The sequence below is a fragment of the Lepidochelys kempii genome, chromosome 10 (genome assembly GCF_965140285.1).
Source record: "Lepidochelys kempii isolate rLepKem1 chromosome 10, rLepKem1.hap1, whole genome shotgun sequence".
NCBI classification, from domain to species: domain Eukaryota; kingdom Metazoa; phylum Chordata; order Testudines; family Cheloniidae; genus Lepidochelys; species Lepidochelys kempii.
Genome location: NC_136389.1, coordinates 20,592,195 through 20,605,552, shown reverse-complemented (window position 1 = coordinate 20,605,552; position 13,358 = coordinate 20,592,195). Strand labels below are relative to the sequence as shown.

Sequence of the window (13,358 nt, the reverse complement as noted above, 5' to 3'; positions counted from 1 at the left end):
TGGGGGTACAGGAAAGAGGAGGAATTCTCTCCAAATATTTTCAATCTTCTCAAAATACTCTTCTACCCATTTTTCAAACAAACCCTACAGGGAGTGCAGACCCTTTATGCTAAAGGACTCTAACAGATACCAGAATGAAGTCCTGTATTGTTATTTCAATCCAAGAGAACACAAGAATAAAGGAACATCAAACTAGAGATAGAGTTGCGACACTACTGAGGAAGAAGGGACCTGTAACAATTGCACATGCCTTTCAGGACTACATATTGCTACAGCCATGAAAACCACATTCACTCTCAAAGAGTAAAAATGTTTTTTTCAGAATCTTGCTTACAAAAAACAAAGATATAATATTTTATATGAATTTTTAAGTACCACAGGATTTTTAAAGATCCACTCAAAAAGGCTGCTCTTTTTCAAAGCGTATCTTTGGTAAAATACTCAGTTTGTAGTTAATATGAATAAAAATAAAACAGAATATTAAAATATCAGCACTGATATAAAAAGCAGCACTGTAGATGATTTATAGCCATTCTGGATCACATTTTGTCATAAAATTTGCGTCCATTAAGTTCAGCTGAGTTGTCTAACTTTTTTACTGCCAAAGATTGCTGCTATAGCCACATTTATGCAGCAGAAATGTAGCATTCAGACATATTAATCACAGCGTTCATCTATTCCTTTGTGTTATTGCCACCCTGAATACAAACCAGGTCAGAATCATTTTCCTGGAAGTAGTAACAGTATTAAATTACATTTGTACCTGTTTTGGAGATGCACAATCATTCAGAAAATTAAGTTTACTTGCAAATAGTCACAGACATATTGATAATATGTTCTCTTCAGTAACTATTCGGTGTTGTTAAATTTGCCTGCTGTACCACATCCACGTTCTCACTCTTGACTGAGCTTCCACATGTTACTCATTATTATGGTTTTCTATGCAGCCAAAAAAAGATAGATACTTTCCCTCCTCTCCTCTGAGTAGAAAAATAATCTCATATTACTGACAGGCAGCCAAGTAAAACGCTTTTTTTTTAAAACGGTTATATGAGCACACGGAAGCTTGGGAACAATTTCGCTGACCTAGGTAATGTGGATGGATATCTCAGAATTTTAAGATTAAGAAAGTTCAAAGATGGACCAAGGAACCTCACAAGCTTCTGATTTTACCACCAACCATGCACTGAGCACTGGAGCGTAATAGTTAGGACCCTACTAAATTCATGGTCCACTTTGCTCAATGTCACAGTCATAGGATTTTAAACATCATAAATTTCATGATTTCAGCCATTTAAACCTGAAATTTCACGGTGCTGTAATTGTAGGGGTCCTGACCCAAAAAGGAGTTGTAAGGGGGGGAGATGTCACAAGGTTATTGTATGGGAGGTTGCAGTACTGCTATCCTTACTTCTGTGCTGCTGGCGGCGCTGCCTTCAGAGCTGAGCAGCTGGAGAGTGGAGGCTGCTGGCCAGGAGCTCAGCTCTGAAGGCAGTGCCGTTCCAGCAGCAGCGCAGAAGTAAGGGTGGCATCGTATGGTATTCCCACCCTTATTTCTGCGTTGCTGCGGGTGGGGAGCTGCTTTCAGAGCTGGCCACCCAGCCAACAGCCGTTGCTCTCCAGCTGCGCAGTTCTGAAGTCAGCGCAGAAAGATGGCAATACCGTGTCCTCCCCCCCACACCCAATAACCTTGTGATCCCCCCGCACCTCTCTTTTGGGTCAGGACCCCCAGTTTGAGAGACGCTGGTCTCCCCAGTGAAATTTATACAGTATAGGGTAAAAGCCCACAAAAGACCAGATTTCATGGTCCGTGATGCGTTTTTCATGGCCGCAAATTTGGTAGGGCCCCAATAATAGTGAGGAATATAGGAATGCATTTAAATGGCAAAGTATTGAGATCACCAGGAGCAGTAATAGGTAATGGTAGAATACAAGATCTTGGATTAGGAGAGGGCAGAACAGCTGCTGAACAAATGGATGAGACTGTAAATTGGAGGCTGGGGAGGCTATCCACTGAAGAAACTACCAATGACCAACAAGAACAAAAACCGCATTAACTAAACGATGAGAAAAAAATAAGATTAAACTACAAGTTCTTATTGCAGTTAACTGTATTTGTAATATGCCACATAACAGTATTATGGAAACTGTAGGTGGAGGTCACAGTAAGTATAATAAATTCCACCATATAGAAGGATTAAATGTCAAAGTATATTACTTTAACATTTGTTATAGTTGAGTGATTTTCAGAAGCCTGAAGATTATGGTCCCTTATAATTAAGGCTACGTTTTAGTCACAGGTATTTTTAGTAAAAGTCACGGACAGTAAACAAAAATTCCCGCCGTGACGTATCCATGACTTCTACTGTATACCCCTGACTAAAACTTGGGTACTCTGGGGCAGGGGGAGGCCCAGGGAAGCTACGCAGGTGTTCTGGAGCAGGGGTACGTGGCCCAGGACCCCAGCTGCTGCTCGGAGAGGCTGACGGGCTCCCTACTGGGCTCTGCACGGCTCCCAGAAGCGGCTGTCTCTGCAGCCCCTAGACAGAGGCGTGAACGGGGGGTGTGTGGCTCCACACGCTGCCCCCGCCCCGAGCACCCGCTCTACAGCTCCCATTGGCTGGGAACCACGGCCAATGGGAGCTGCGGGGACGGTGCCTATAGGCGGAGGCATTGCGCAGAGCGGTCTGGCCGTGCATCCACCTAGGAACATGTTGCAGCTTCCGGGGAGCTCCCCCAACGTAAGCACCAACCAGAGCCCTCACCCTGTCCCACACGGCAACTCCATGCTGATGGATGTTGTGGCCCGAGATTGCCCCAGCAGCAGTCAGTGCAGCTGGCCCAGGGGCTGCCCGAACTGCTCAGGTGGCCCCCGGGCTAATCACACTGGCCCCTGCAGAACTCATGGAGGTCCCGGAAAGTCACAGAATCTGTGACTTCCATGACAGACTCGCAGCCTTACTTATAATACCTTAAAACTGTTATCTCTTAGATGAGGAAGGGAAGACAAACAGACCACTGGAGGCCAAGCAAAGGAGACATCATGAAGCTGAACTTTTTAAACACAAAGTGTGGATAAATAAACATGGGGGAGTGAAGAGAAGAGGAGCAGAAAGGAAACAGAGCTCAACACAAAAGCAAAGTGTTCACTAAAAAAAGAAAGTATTTTGACCACAAAAATAAAAAACGGTAGATAAAACTCTACCCAATACAAGCAGCATAAGTTTTGCTTTTAAAATTCCTATCAAGACTTACTATCTCATGCCCACTGCCATAAATTTTGAAAATTAAAAACAGAATAAAATAGGGTTAATAATGGAACAATACCATTACAAAAGCAACATTACAATTATATAATGTTTAGCAATATCAACTGTTACCAAATAGAAGTGCCTTGGAAAGTTCTTATCATAGAATTGTATGGACTGAGGACTCCTGAAAGTAGCATAAGAAATTTTGGGCTAAAACTGCTGTGAAAATGAAACTAAACTGTGAAAAAAAAGTCAGAGAGTTTATACTGCTATTTACAATCACTTTAAGAAAATAAATTCCAGCATATACTAAACTAGTATTAACAGCATCTTGGATTTTTAAACCCATTTTTAGATATTCAAATATTAAACACTCTTCAACATAAATATGTACAACATACTACATAAGAGTGAATTAACAAGCATCTTTATTTTGTAATGAGAGTTCAGTTAAGTACATTAAAAATAGCTTAGAGCCTGGTTTGTTTTCTTAAACCCAAAAACGAGAGGTTACGTCGATTGCTTACACATAACAAGGATAGTATTTTGACATTTTTCAATAGGTCAGTTTGGAACAGTGCACTACCTGTTTCTGTTTTGCTGGAGAAACCTGCCGCCTGTTTGATTGCTGCTGCTGTTAATGCTAATCCTCGGCTCCTCTTCAAACCATGCTGTAGTACAGCTTCAAACTGAGCACACAGGCAAGTAACTCTGCAACACAATACATGATTAATTAATTAAAGACAATCTGAAAAGAATAAAAACAATCAATTATGTTTAGATTCAGTGGATTTAGACATCTGGAATAAATGCAGAATGTGCAGGTACATGCAGTTCCCTTATACATCAGACGCCAGGGGGCTTCAGCAGGGCTAAGGTTACAGTCCCCCTTGCCCAGGGCAGTAGAGCTTGGGCGGGCTCAGGCTTGGGTCCCCCCTCTGGGGGTCGTGCAGTGATTTCTGTTGTCAGAAGGGGGTCGCAGTGCATTGAAGTTTGAGAACCGCTGATTTACGGTAATCTCTTTATTATGTGAAAGCTCTATAAACCTATTCATATCCACTAGGTTACAGTAACTATACAGAGCCACAGGAAACTGCTTGTTACAAAAAGTTAACAGTCAATTTAGAAATTGATCTTTACATGTTGGAGTGTTTTTTAGATCCCATTCATTTCAGCTCCTCTGTACATAATACAATTATATTTTAAACAGATACAGTTCAAAATTTACAACTATTTGATGATTTGCTGGAATATGCTGACAATGTGCATATACAAGTTCTAGGCAATTTTACCTGTTTGTTAGTGACACTTTTGCTGTTTTTCAGATGTATTGTAATACATCATACGCAAAGCTTATTTTCATTTGTGCAACTGGAACAGCGTCAAACCCACGACACATGAAAAAGCTCAATTTTGATGACAAAAAGCAAGCTACACAAAACTTGTCAGAGTAACATGCATATACCTTCACTTATGTCTACACCTTGATAGCGGCTGAAATTTTAGATTTCAAGTTTTCTGTAATTATCTTAAAAACTTAAATTATTCAACACAATCTGCACTGCAAACCTGACTAAGAAAATGATAACATAAAAATGTATATTGATGCTCCTCAACCATTTTAGGCATTGTAAAATGAAGCAAAATCTGCCTAGAAAGTAATTTAGACTTTTTTAAAAAATTTATGTCAACCTTACTACTTGGTATTTTAGTAAATTTAACTTATTTTTTAAAATTAAGCCATAGTCCACTGTACTCCTTTTCTGAATATGTCATAACAAATACACCAAAAGCTTTGTTATCTGGCATGTTGGGGGACTGGGAGGTGCCAGTAAGTCAAAAATTCCGGTTGACTAAAAGGGAGGGAGTTTGGGTGCATGAAGAAGCTTAGGGCTGGGGCGCAGGAGGGGCTGTGGGCTCTGGGAGAGAGTTTGGGTATGGGAGGGGGCTCGGGGAAGGGGGGTGGAGTGCGTGAGGGGTTTTGGCGTACCAGATCCGGGCAGCGCTCACCTCGGGCAGCTCCCTGCAAGCAGCAACATGTCCGGAGAGGCACAGCCAGGTGGCTCTGCGCACTGCCTCCACCCGCAGGCACCGCCCTGCAGCTCGCATTGGCCAAGGTCAACGCTCCTAGGTGGAGGAGCGGCCAGGCAGCACTGCACGCTGCCTCCACCCGCAGGCGCCATCACCGCAGCTTCCTTTGGCCATGGTCCCCAGCCAATGGGAGCTGCAGAGTCAGTATTGGGGTGGGGTGGGATGGGATGGGGGCAGTGCATGGAGCCCCTGTGGCCGTTCCTCCACCTAGGAGCACTGACCATGGCCAATGGGAGCTGGGGGGTGAATATTACTATGAGAAACTGAATTATGTCTCCCAAAATGAAATGGAAACATTTTTCATGCTGGAGTAATAAATTCTTATAGCAATCTATAGAAAAAGCAAAATTATATGAAAAATAATAGCCACTGGAAACTAAAAGTGTTTCAGTCATGTGTATTTTGTGTGTAGATAACAGATACTATCACCATGATGCATGTGATATAAGAATCTATACAGAACAAACCAACAACAAAATGGCCCTTTGTTTACTGGACACTGGAGAACTGTGAACAATTAAAAAATCCAGCTATAAAAAAAGATGAAAGAACATCACTGAAATTAGTAAATCTCGTAAAATTTGCAACCCACATAAGGCCTGGGCTACACTTCAGACTTAAGGTGACATAAGGCAGCTTATGTCGACCTAACTCCGTCAGTGTCTACATTACAATGGTACTCCCGCTGATGTAAGTCACCCACTTCATCAAATTAATAAAACTCACCTCCGCGAAAGGTGTAGCACTTAGATTGATGTAGTTAGACTGATGCAGTGTCCATGTAGACTCTGCATTACTTACATTGTTTGTTGGCTGTCAGCCAGGCGCCAAGCTCACAATTGGAACCCTCCACCCCGCAACCCCAGGGCTGACAGCCAGAGCCAGAGACAAAATTTGAAATAGCAGCAGCCAATAAACTGACCAGAATGTCTATTTCACTGCTGGTAGGCAGTCAGCCCTGTGGGCCTGGGGGTTCCAGCTGTGAAATAGACAGCTGTGAGCCCTACACTCTGACTGTCAGTTGGTACAAGCACACCTGATGAGAACGTGCACCACTGGCAGAAGGAGGGCAGTGTGGACACCAACAGCAAATGTAATTGCTGACGTGGCTGTAGGTCAACCTAATTTCAGTCAACCTAATTTTGTAGAGTAAATAAGCCCTAAGTGTGACTTATTCTCTCCTCCAAAAATATTCTCAACCATTGAGCATAGCTCCAAATCACACTGGAAAAATATGTGATCAGAAATCTCTACATGTAAAATTTTCACTTCCTGTTTAATTAAGACTTAAGCTGCCTAACTACAGCCAAATAACACGACTGAGCAAGATGAGCATTCTGCCTGATTCAAGAGACATTTATGAGTAAACCATGTCATTTTTTGGCTTAGCATTAGGCTTTTTAAATCCCAAATGTCCATGCTTGTCAACATATCAATCCTAAAAGGAATACCCAAACTTCTAATTCTTGACAAATTGTTTCAGAAATAGAGCAATGTTGCAAAAAGTAGTAGTTTGGATCAGAAGTTTTTGCTCTGAATCTGGAAATAACTACTTCTATTTTAACATTACAGTTCACACTCAGGAAGACAGTCCCTGCCTCTAGAAGCTTTCACAGTAAGACAAGCAACATACAAAGGGTGGGGGAGAGATATAATATACACAATAAAAAAAAGAATTAACAATTCACAGTTGCCATTTTAATTCACTTTCTATGGGGAAAAAAATCTAGGTAAGCAGTGTAGTTTATAAGAAACTGGTCAATGGATGACAAACTACCTTGAAAAGGCAGCTGAGTGAATAAGGAAGAAGTAGCTGCCATTTCCACCTCTAGTCTAGGTACTTTTCTCCAAAGGCAGCTTAACTAAGTTCAAGGTTAGTTTACAGAACTGAAATGGGAGTTGGTTTAAGAATTTAGGACAGGCAGCAGTGGAGTTTAATGTACGTTCTGGTAGACGATCAGAATCTTTCAACTGGTCTCTGCTGGCTTTCACTAAAAAGACAGCAGCCCTAATAATTAGTTACACTATCAACCTGTTACTCAACACTATAACCTAGTTGACCAACGGGAACCTAAATGACAACAGAAACTAAATGACAATTTTCAATTGGCATTTCTACAATTAAGAGGAGGCAGTTTGTGGCAGGGAGAGAGGATTAGGGAGAAAATGCTTTTTGCAGCTAAAGAACATCGGGAGTAAGAAAAAAAACCTTCGGTTTTCATATGTTCATTTTTAATTGGTTAAAATAGGAAACCCGTAACAGAACAGGGCTAGATTTAAGACATCTATATAAATATTATATAGTCATTTTAAAAACAGAAGTATTGGGGTAACAAATAAAGTTCTTTTTTACTTATATCCAGACTTTGGAATTCAGCATTTTGCCTTAATCCTGCAAACACCTAAGAATCCCCTTTGTCTGGAATATGATTCATGTGCACCAATATGAAGAAGGCAACCAAGAGTTTCTCGTATCAGCAGTTACATAAACAAGCATGTTTTGAAGTGGGCCAAATATCTTTTTATTATATAGCCTATGTAATAATGATATATAAATTTAGACATGCTCCCTAAAGCTTTTTACCTGCTATCAGAATCTGAAGCAATTTCTTTTCTTCCTCCAAATCGGATTTGACACTGTAATGAATAAGTTTAAATAACACGAGTGTTAAGAAACTGAAAATCCTTAAATGCTCTAATTTTAATTTTTAAAAACAAACCAAAAAAAGATGTTCACTGACTCAGCATAAATAAAGTTCTGTTTTTCACCAAAGAAACATTCTGAAAATACAGACTTTAAAAGTTATTTTAAAATACTTTTAATAAGTCAAGTAACTTCTCTGTTAACTTGTCTGGAGGATCAAGAATCCAAAACCTGTTTCACTAAGATGATGATGGTCTCCATTTCTAAATCCAATTACTAGTTCAGGCTTAAATCTGCACACACTTATTGCTTCCAGGAACAGTATGTACTTCAGTGAGTAGTGCTACGTCTACTCACAGAAGCAAGCACTATATCCAGGATTGCACAGATACTCACAAACAATAATAATTTTGAACTTGGGATGGGGAAGAAAAAGTGCATCATACCTGCATTGTCTCTATTTAACCTTATGGGATAAGAGAGGCAAGCAACATTTGAAATAGAAAAAAAATCAACATATACCTGAACTCAAAGTAAATATGTTACTAATGTATACGGTTTACCACTATCTCCACCACCAGCACACAGTGCATTATCAAACCTTTCTATCTTTTAGCTGCTAAATGAAAATCTGTCATATTTGGCAACCCGGATATCAAAAGCATTGCATGTTCCTAGATTTTTTTATTAATGTAACCAACTTAGAATTTTTTTTATTCTAAACTTCCGAAAACTTCCACACATTTTTTTTAAAGTTATCAGAGATTTCTCAAAAAATTTCCGAGTTAAGCTATTAATTATTTAACTTTTTTGCATATATTTTCTTGTAACACGGTCTCAAGAGTTTTGACATTCAGTTACAGAATTAGGGCAGAATTCTCCACTGGACCACTATGCACAAACATGGATCACAGAAGCAGAACTCCATACAGAACCCCAAACTTCTCTTCACATTCTACCCACAATCCTGCTACATAAGTTGATCGCAATAGTCCCTTCTAGCCTTAAAAATCTACCAAGTTCTGGGTTTATAACTTTTGAGTGAACATAACACCATGTCTACATTGGGCAGGGAGACTGCATTTTTTAACTCTGTAGATAGAATGATGTTAAAATCCTACTGTAGACAGGTAAACTGTAGTTTTAACAGCATCTTAACTGGTCAAGGTAAATCCCAGGCTCCCTGCTAGGGTTTACCTCAACTAGTAAACATGTGTTACAACTATAACTTGCCTTGTTTGCTCTGCGATTTTAATACATTAGCTAACACACCTTTTTTCCTAGAGAAGTCAAGGCCTGAGAGAACTTCTTAAGAACAGTAAGTTTCCCCCTCCATCTATTGAAGAGGGGAGGGAAGAATAATAGCAGCTCTTGACAGAAACGTCAACTCAGCATTTATATACTGCAGAAAGATTTTTAGAATTGGGGCAAACTTGTATTTATTGTTTTGATTTCTTACCTGTTTAACTGCATCCAGTAGCCGCTCTAGAAGAAATTGTCTTTTGGTGTCATTGTTCTTTGATCCTAAAATTCAACACAGCTCTATTATTTTAACAAAAATATACTAGTCCCAATTCTGGAAAACTTTCCTCACATGTACTAGTCATCTCACTGAGGTTAACGGAAGTACTTCTCTGAGTAAGAGGATGCAAGATTAGACCTTTTTGTTTTGTTTTTTTAGATACCCTTTATTTAATATGCAGAAACAATGGTAGATGATCAGTCAGTCAGTCTGATTTTAATAAGTTATTCTTTTTGTGGAATCAATAAAAATTACTCTACAGTTCTTAAAATATTAAGAACAGTATTAACATAGTCTTCTCTTGATTAATGCCAATCAGGTAAAGTTAATTAGTAAGCAAGCCACTACACGTAAACATTAATGCACAGGCCACAACATTTAACTTTTTAATCTAAATAATTTCAGTATGCAGTGTCAGCTTTCACACCTTGCTTGGTTGGAAAATCTTTTATAAACATGTCTGGCTGCACATAAAGCTTGCTGTTTAATTAGGCTAAGTCACTGTGCACTGTTAATCTAGTCTTCTCTCAGGTTTTTAAAAGGACTTCCTACACTTATCTGCCACTACTCCTAATATGTCAGACGTTGAGTTATACGTAGTGTTGTTGTAGCTGTACTGGTTCCAGAATGTTAGATAGACAAGGTGGGTGAGGTAATATCTTTTACTGGACCAACTTCCGTTGAGGAGAGAAAGAAGCTTTTAAGCTTACACAGACCTGAAGAAGAGCTTTGTAAGCTCAAAAGCTCATCTCTCTGACCAACGGAAGTTGGTCCAAAAGATATTACTTCACCACCTTATCTCTCTGGGCCCTAAGTTAGACCATTCTGTGCCCACACTTTTCTTCTTCTTGTTGTTCTTCCTCCTCCTCCCTGCAAAGGATATTCAGATTCATATAAAACTCTGACCTCCATATCAGAATTCTACTTGAATAAATTTCCCTCATCACCTAGCAAAACCTATTACCCAGACAACATTGAAGAACTGGAGAAGGTATAAGGGGTGGAAAACATTTCTCTCTTCTTCTTGCAGCCCATCACCCTGGAGCACCTATTACACAATCTCATATGTGTACTATTCCTGCACAAAGCACCTCCAATTTACCCAAGCAGGAGAAGAGATTAAAACTGACCACAATTCATTCCATGGAAGCTGCTCCTCTCCTGCAGATTTCAGAGTAGCAGCTGTGTTAGTCTGAATCCGCAAAAAGAAAAGGAGTACTTGTGTCACCTTAAAGACTAACAAATTTATTTGAGCATAAGCTTTCGTGAGCTACAGCTCACTTCATTGGATGCATGCAGTGGATTTCCACTCCATATGGCTAAATTCAGTGCCTTGCATAATGACAGGTTTCAGAGTAGCAGCAAGAGCTGGACTCCAGAAAACACAGGATGCCTGCACCAGATGTGAATCCAGAGTAAAAAAAAACAAGTATATTTTATTACCTAAATTACTATTATCTAATTATATAAGAGCTCAGTGGTGCTCATTTGGAAACCACTGCCATTTTCCATTATCAATTTACCGAGAGTTAACTTTAGATTTTGAAGTTTGAATCAAGTTGTGCAATCATTTCGAGATTTTTTTTTTAAGAACTCTGTGCACATGAAGGTGATACCAGTAGCTCTGGCTAGAGTCAAATTTAGTACAGCTAATTTAGTACACTGTGCAGGCTTCATCAGACAGTGATGCCAATGCACATCAGCCATGACCTGTATAATCATTATTATTCCAGTCCTAAAAATTTTTATCAGAGATTCCAACTTCGCTGAATTAAGTCATATTGTACTATCGTTTTATTTATATTTTTAGGGAGTAAGTATCTGCAGGTCTAAGTGTGCCACAAATAATCAAAATCACTTACAAATCTGTACAAGAAAAACATGCCAGTGAGAGTACACTCTTAGTAAAATCCAGCCATAATCAAAACCACCAATTAAACACATGCATTCCCCATGTTGCCTCAGACTCATTTCTTCAATATTCCCTTCTCTTTCAAGGTAACAGGGAAAATACAATGAGATGCTTATCTTAAAGTCAGCAGTCCCAGGCTATTTCAGAATGAGAGTTTGTAGGAATTTCACAAGGTAAGCAGCTTTCATTCAAATGGAAACAAGTTTTATAATATTAATTATGTGGAGGAAGGTTTTCTTCAAGGTACAACGCATGTGTCAATTTTCAAATCCATACCACTCTGCCACCATTATATCCATTAACATAAACCTTTGATCACCTAGATACCAAATTGATAGGCAAAACAGAAATTCATAAATACGTAGAACATACCAGATTAAGTTTATCACTGTCGTGCAGACTCTGCTAAAAAACTGAATGGTGTGATACCAGCAAGTCAGCATACAACCATAGTATGGATTTGAAATTAAAGCTGAGTCCACACTACAGTTAAAACTGTATTAGTCTCAACCATGACTGCACACGGCTGTTGCTAATAATTTTCTTGAGAAGTTTAGATGAGGAGTTCGGATGATTCCAACAAGAACAATGTTATAAACTATGGATAGTTTTCAGCAGTTTGATCAGTACAATTTAAAAAAAATTTCTGTTTCATAGTCAGAAAAACTATGATATTGTCATGTTTGACGTGTATATTTTGTAAGAAAAAGGGGTTTACAAAAAGCTAAATTAAAAAAAAATTCCCCAATAATTTTTAAAATGTATCAGCAACTCACAGTACAAGAGATTCAGAGTGAGACTAGTCAGTCTAGTTTCATTATCCAAGCAGAGTAAAGTGTAAAAAATAAAAAACATTTTTCATCTTTTATAAGATTAGTAGCTAGTAATATTTTTAGAACTATATATTTTACCCTGATTCTCTTTAAAGCAGCATATTAAATGTAATATATAAACACAAAATAGTATTACAAGCCTCAGTTAACTGTTATGATCCTTTAAAGTCCTAATGGGTATACCTCTTGATAAGTCTTTAAAAAACACAACTGAAAGGCAATTTTATCTATATTAAATTTTTCTTCTTTTAAAAAGATACTAGGGATAGTTGTATGATAACAGTAACATTGTTGTTTTTAGTAGATCAGGCCCTAATTATCTCACTTGAAGTCCTAATTCTCCATTCATAGCAACACAATTGGCTGCTGTGGAGAACAGTGTGATGAGAGGTGGATTAGGACTTCAAGCGAGGAGTCAACAACAGGAATGAATAGCTGACCTTGAAAACAACATGCATACAAGATACGCATGCATAATTACTACTCCCTTCTAATGGAGTCTCACAACTGTATCTGAGGACATAAAGAGGTCCAAAATATTTTTCAAAGATTTCTAGGAGGAATCAGTTAGTTCTGAGGTATTATTGTCTACAGTAGCACCCTAATGTTATTTGCATTGTATTCAGCTCAATTATCTATGCTATTATGAACTGCCTTGATCGTTTGAATGGCTAATTGCCTTATATGAATGAACACAGGTTTCCTGTATATTCATAGGAAATTGAAGATCAGCTTCAAAGCAACAATATACACTGCTTATTCTTCATACAGGAAAGGTCTTGCTGTGGCAATTGTTATCAAAAGGCTTATCAGCTTGCCAGCAGACTATGAAGAAAAAGCCCAGGCCTGATCCTTTTTATCTCAGGTCTGCTTAAATTTTGACAGGCACAGTCCAAGTAACAAGACTGAGGTCTCCAGGTTTACTCTGGATTTACCCTGGAATTCTAATGGAAGAATCTGAACAAACTCTACACCTGGACTAACTATTGGACTATAACTTTTTTAATTAATTCCATAAAGACTTTTTATAAATCAGCAGCCTCACAGTCTCTGCTATGAAACTGACCTAAGGACTTTTCAAATATCTGTATGTATACTGATCTCT

At 38.9% G+C, this 13,358-nt stretch overlaps 1 protein-coding gene across 1 annotated transcript in view; it reads right to left on the bottom strand.

Annotated features, from left to right (window-relative positions):
* Positions 1 to 13,358, bottom strand: part of SNX29 (sorting nexin 29) — a 454,788-nt gene that overhangs the window by 430,118 nt on the left and 11,312 nt on the right. Inside the window, 4 exon segments of the mRNA XM_073362374.2 lie at positions 3,838 to 3,962; positions 7,927 to 7,979; positions 9,446 to 9,510; positions 10,639 to 10,700. Coding sequence (XP_073218475.1) covers positions 3,838 to 3,962; positions 7,927 to 7,979; positions 9,446 to 9,510; positions 10,639 to 10,648 — 253 coding nt within the window. The 5' untranslated portion in view covers positions 10,649 to 10,700.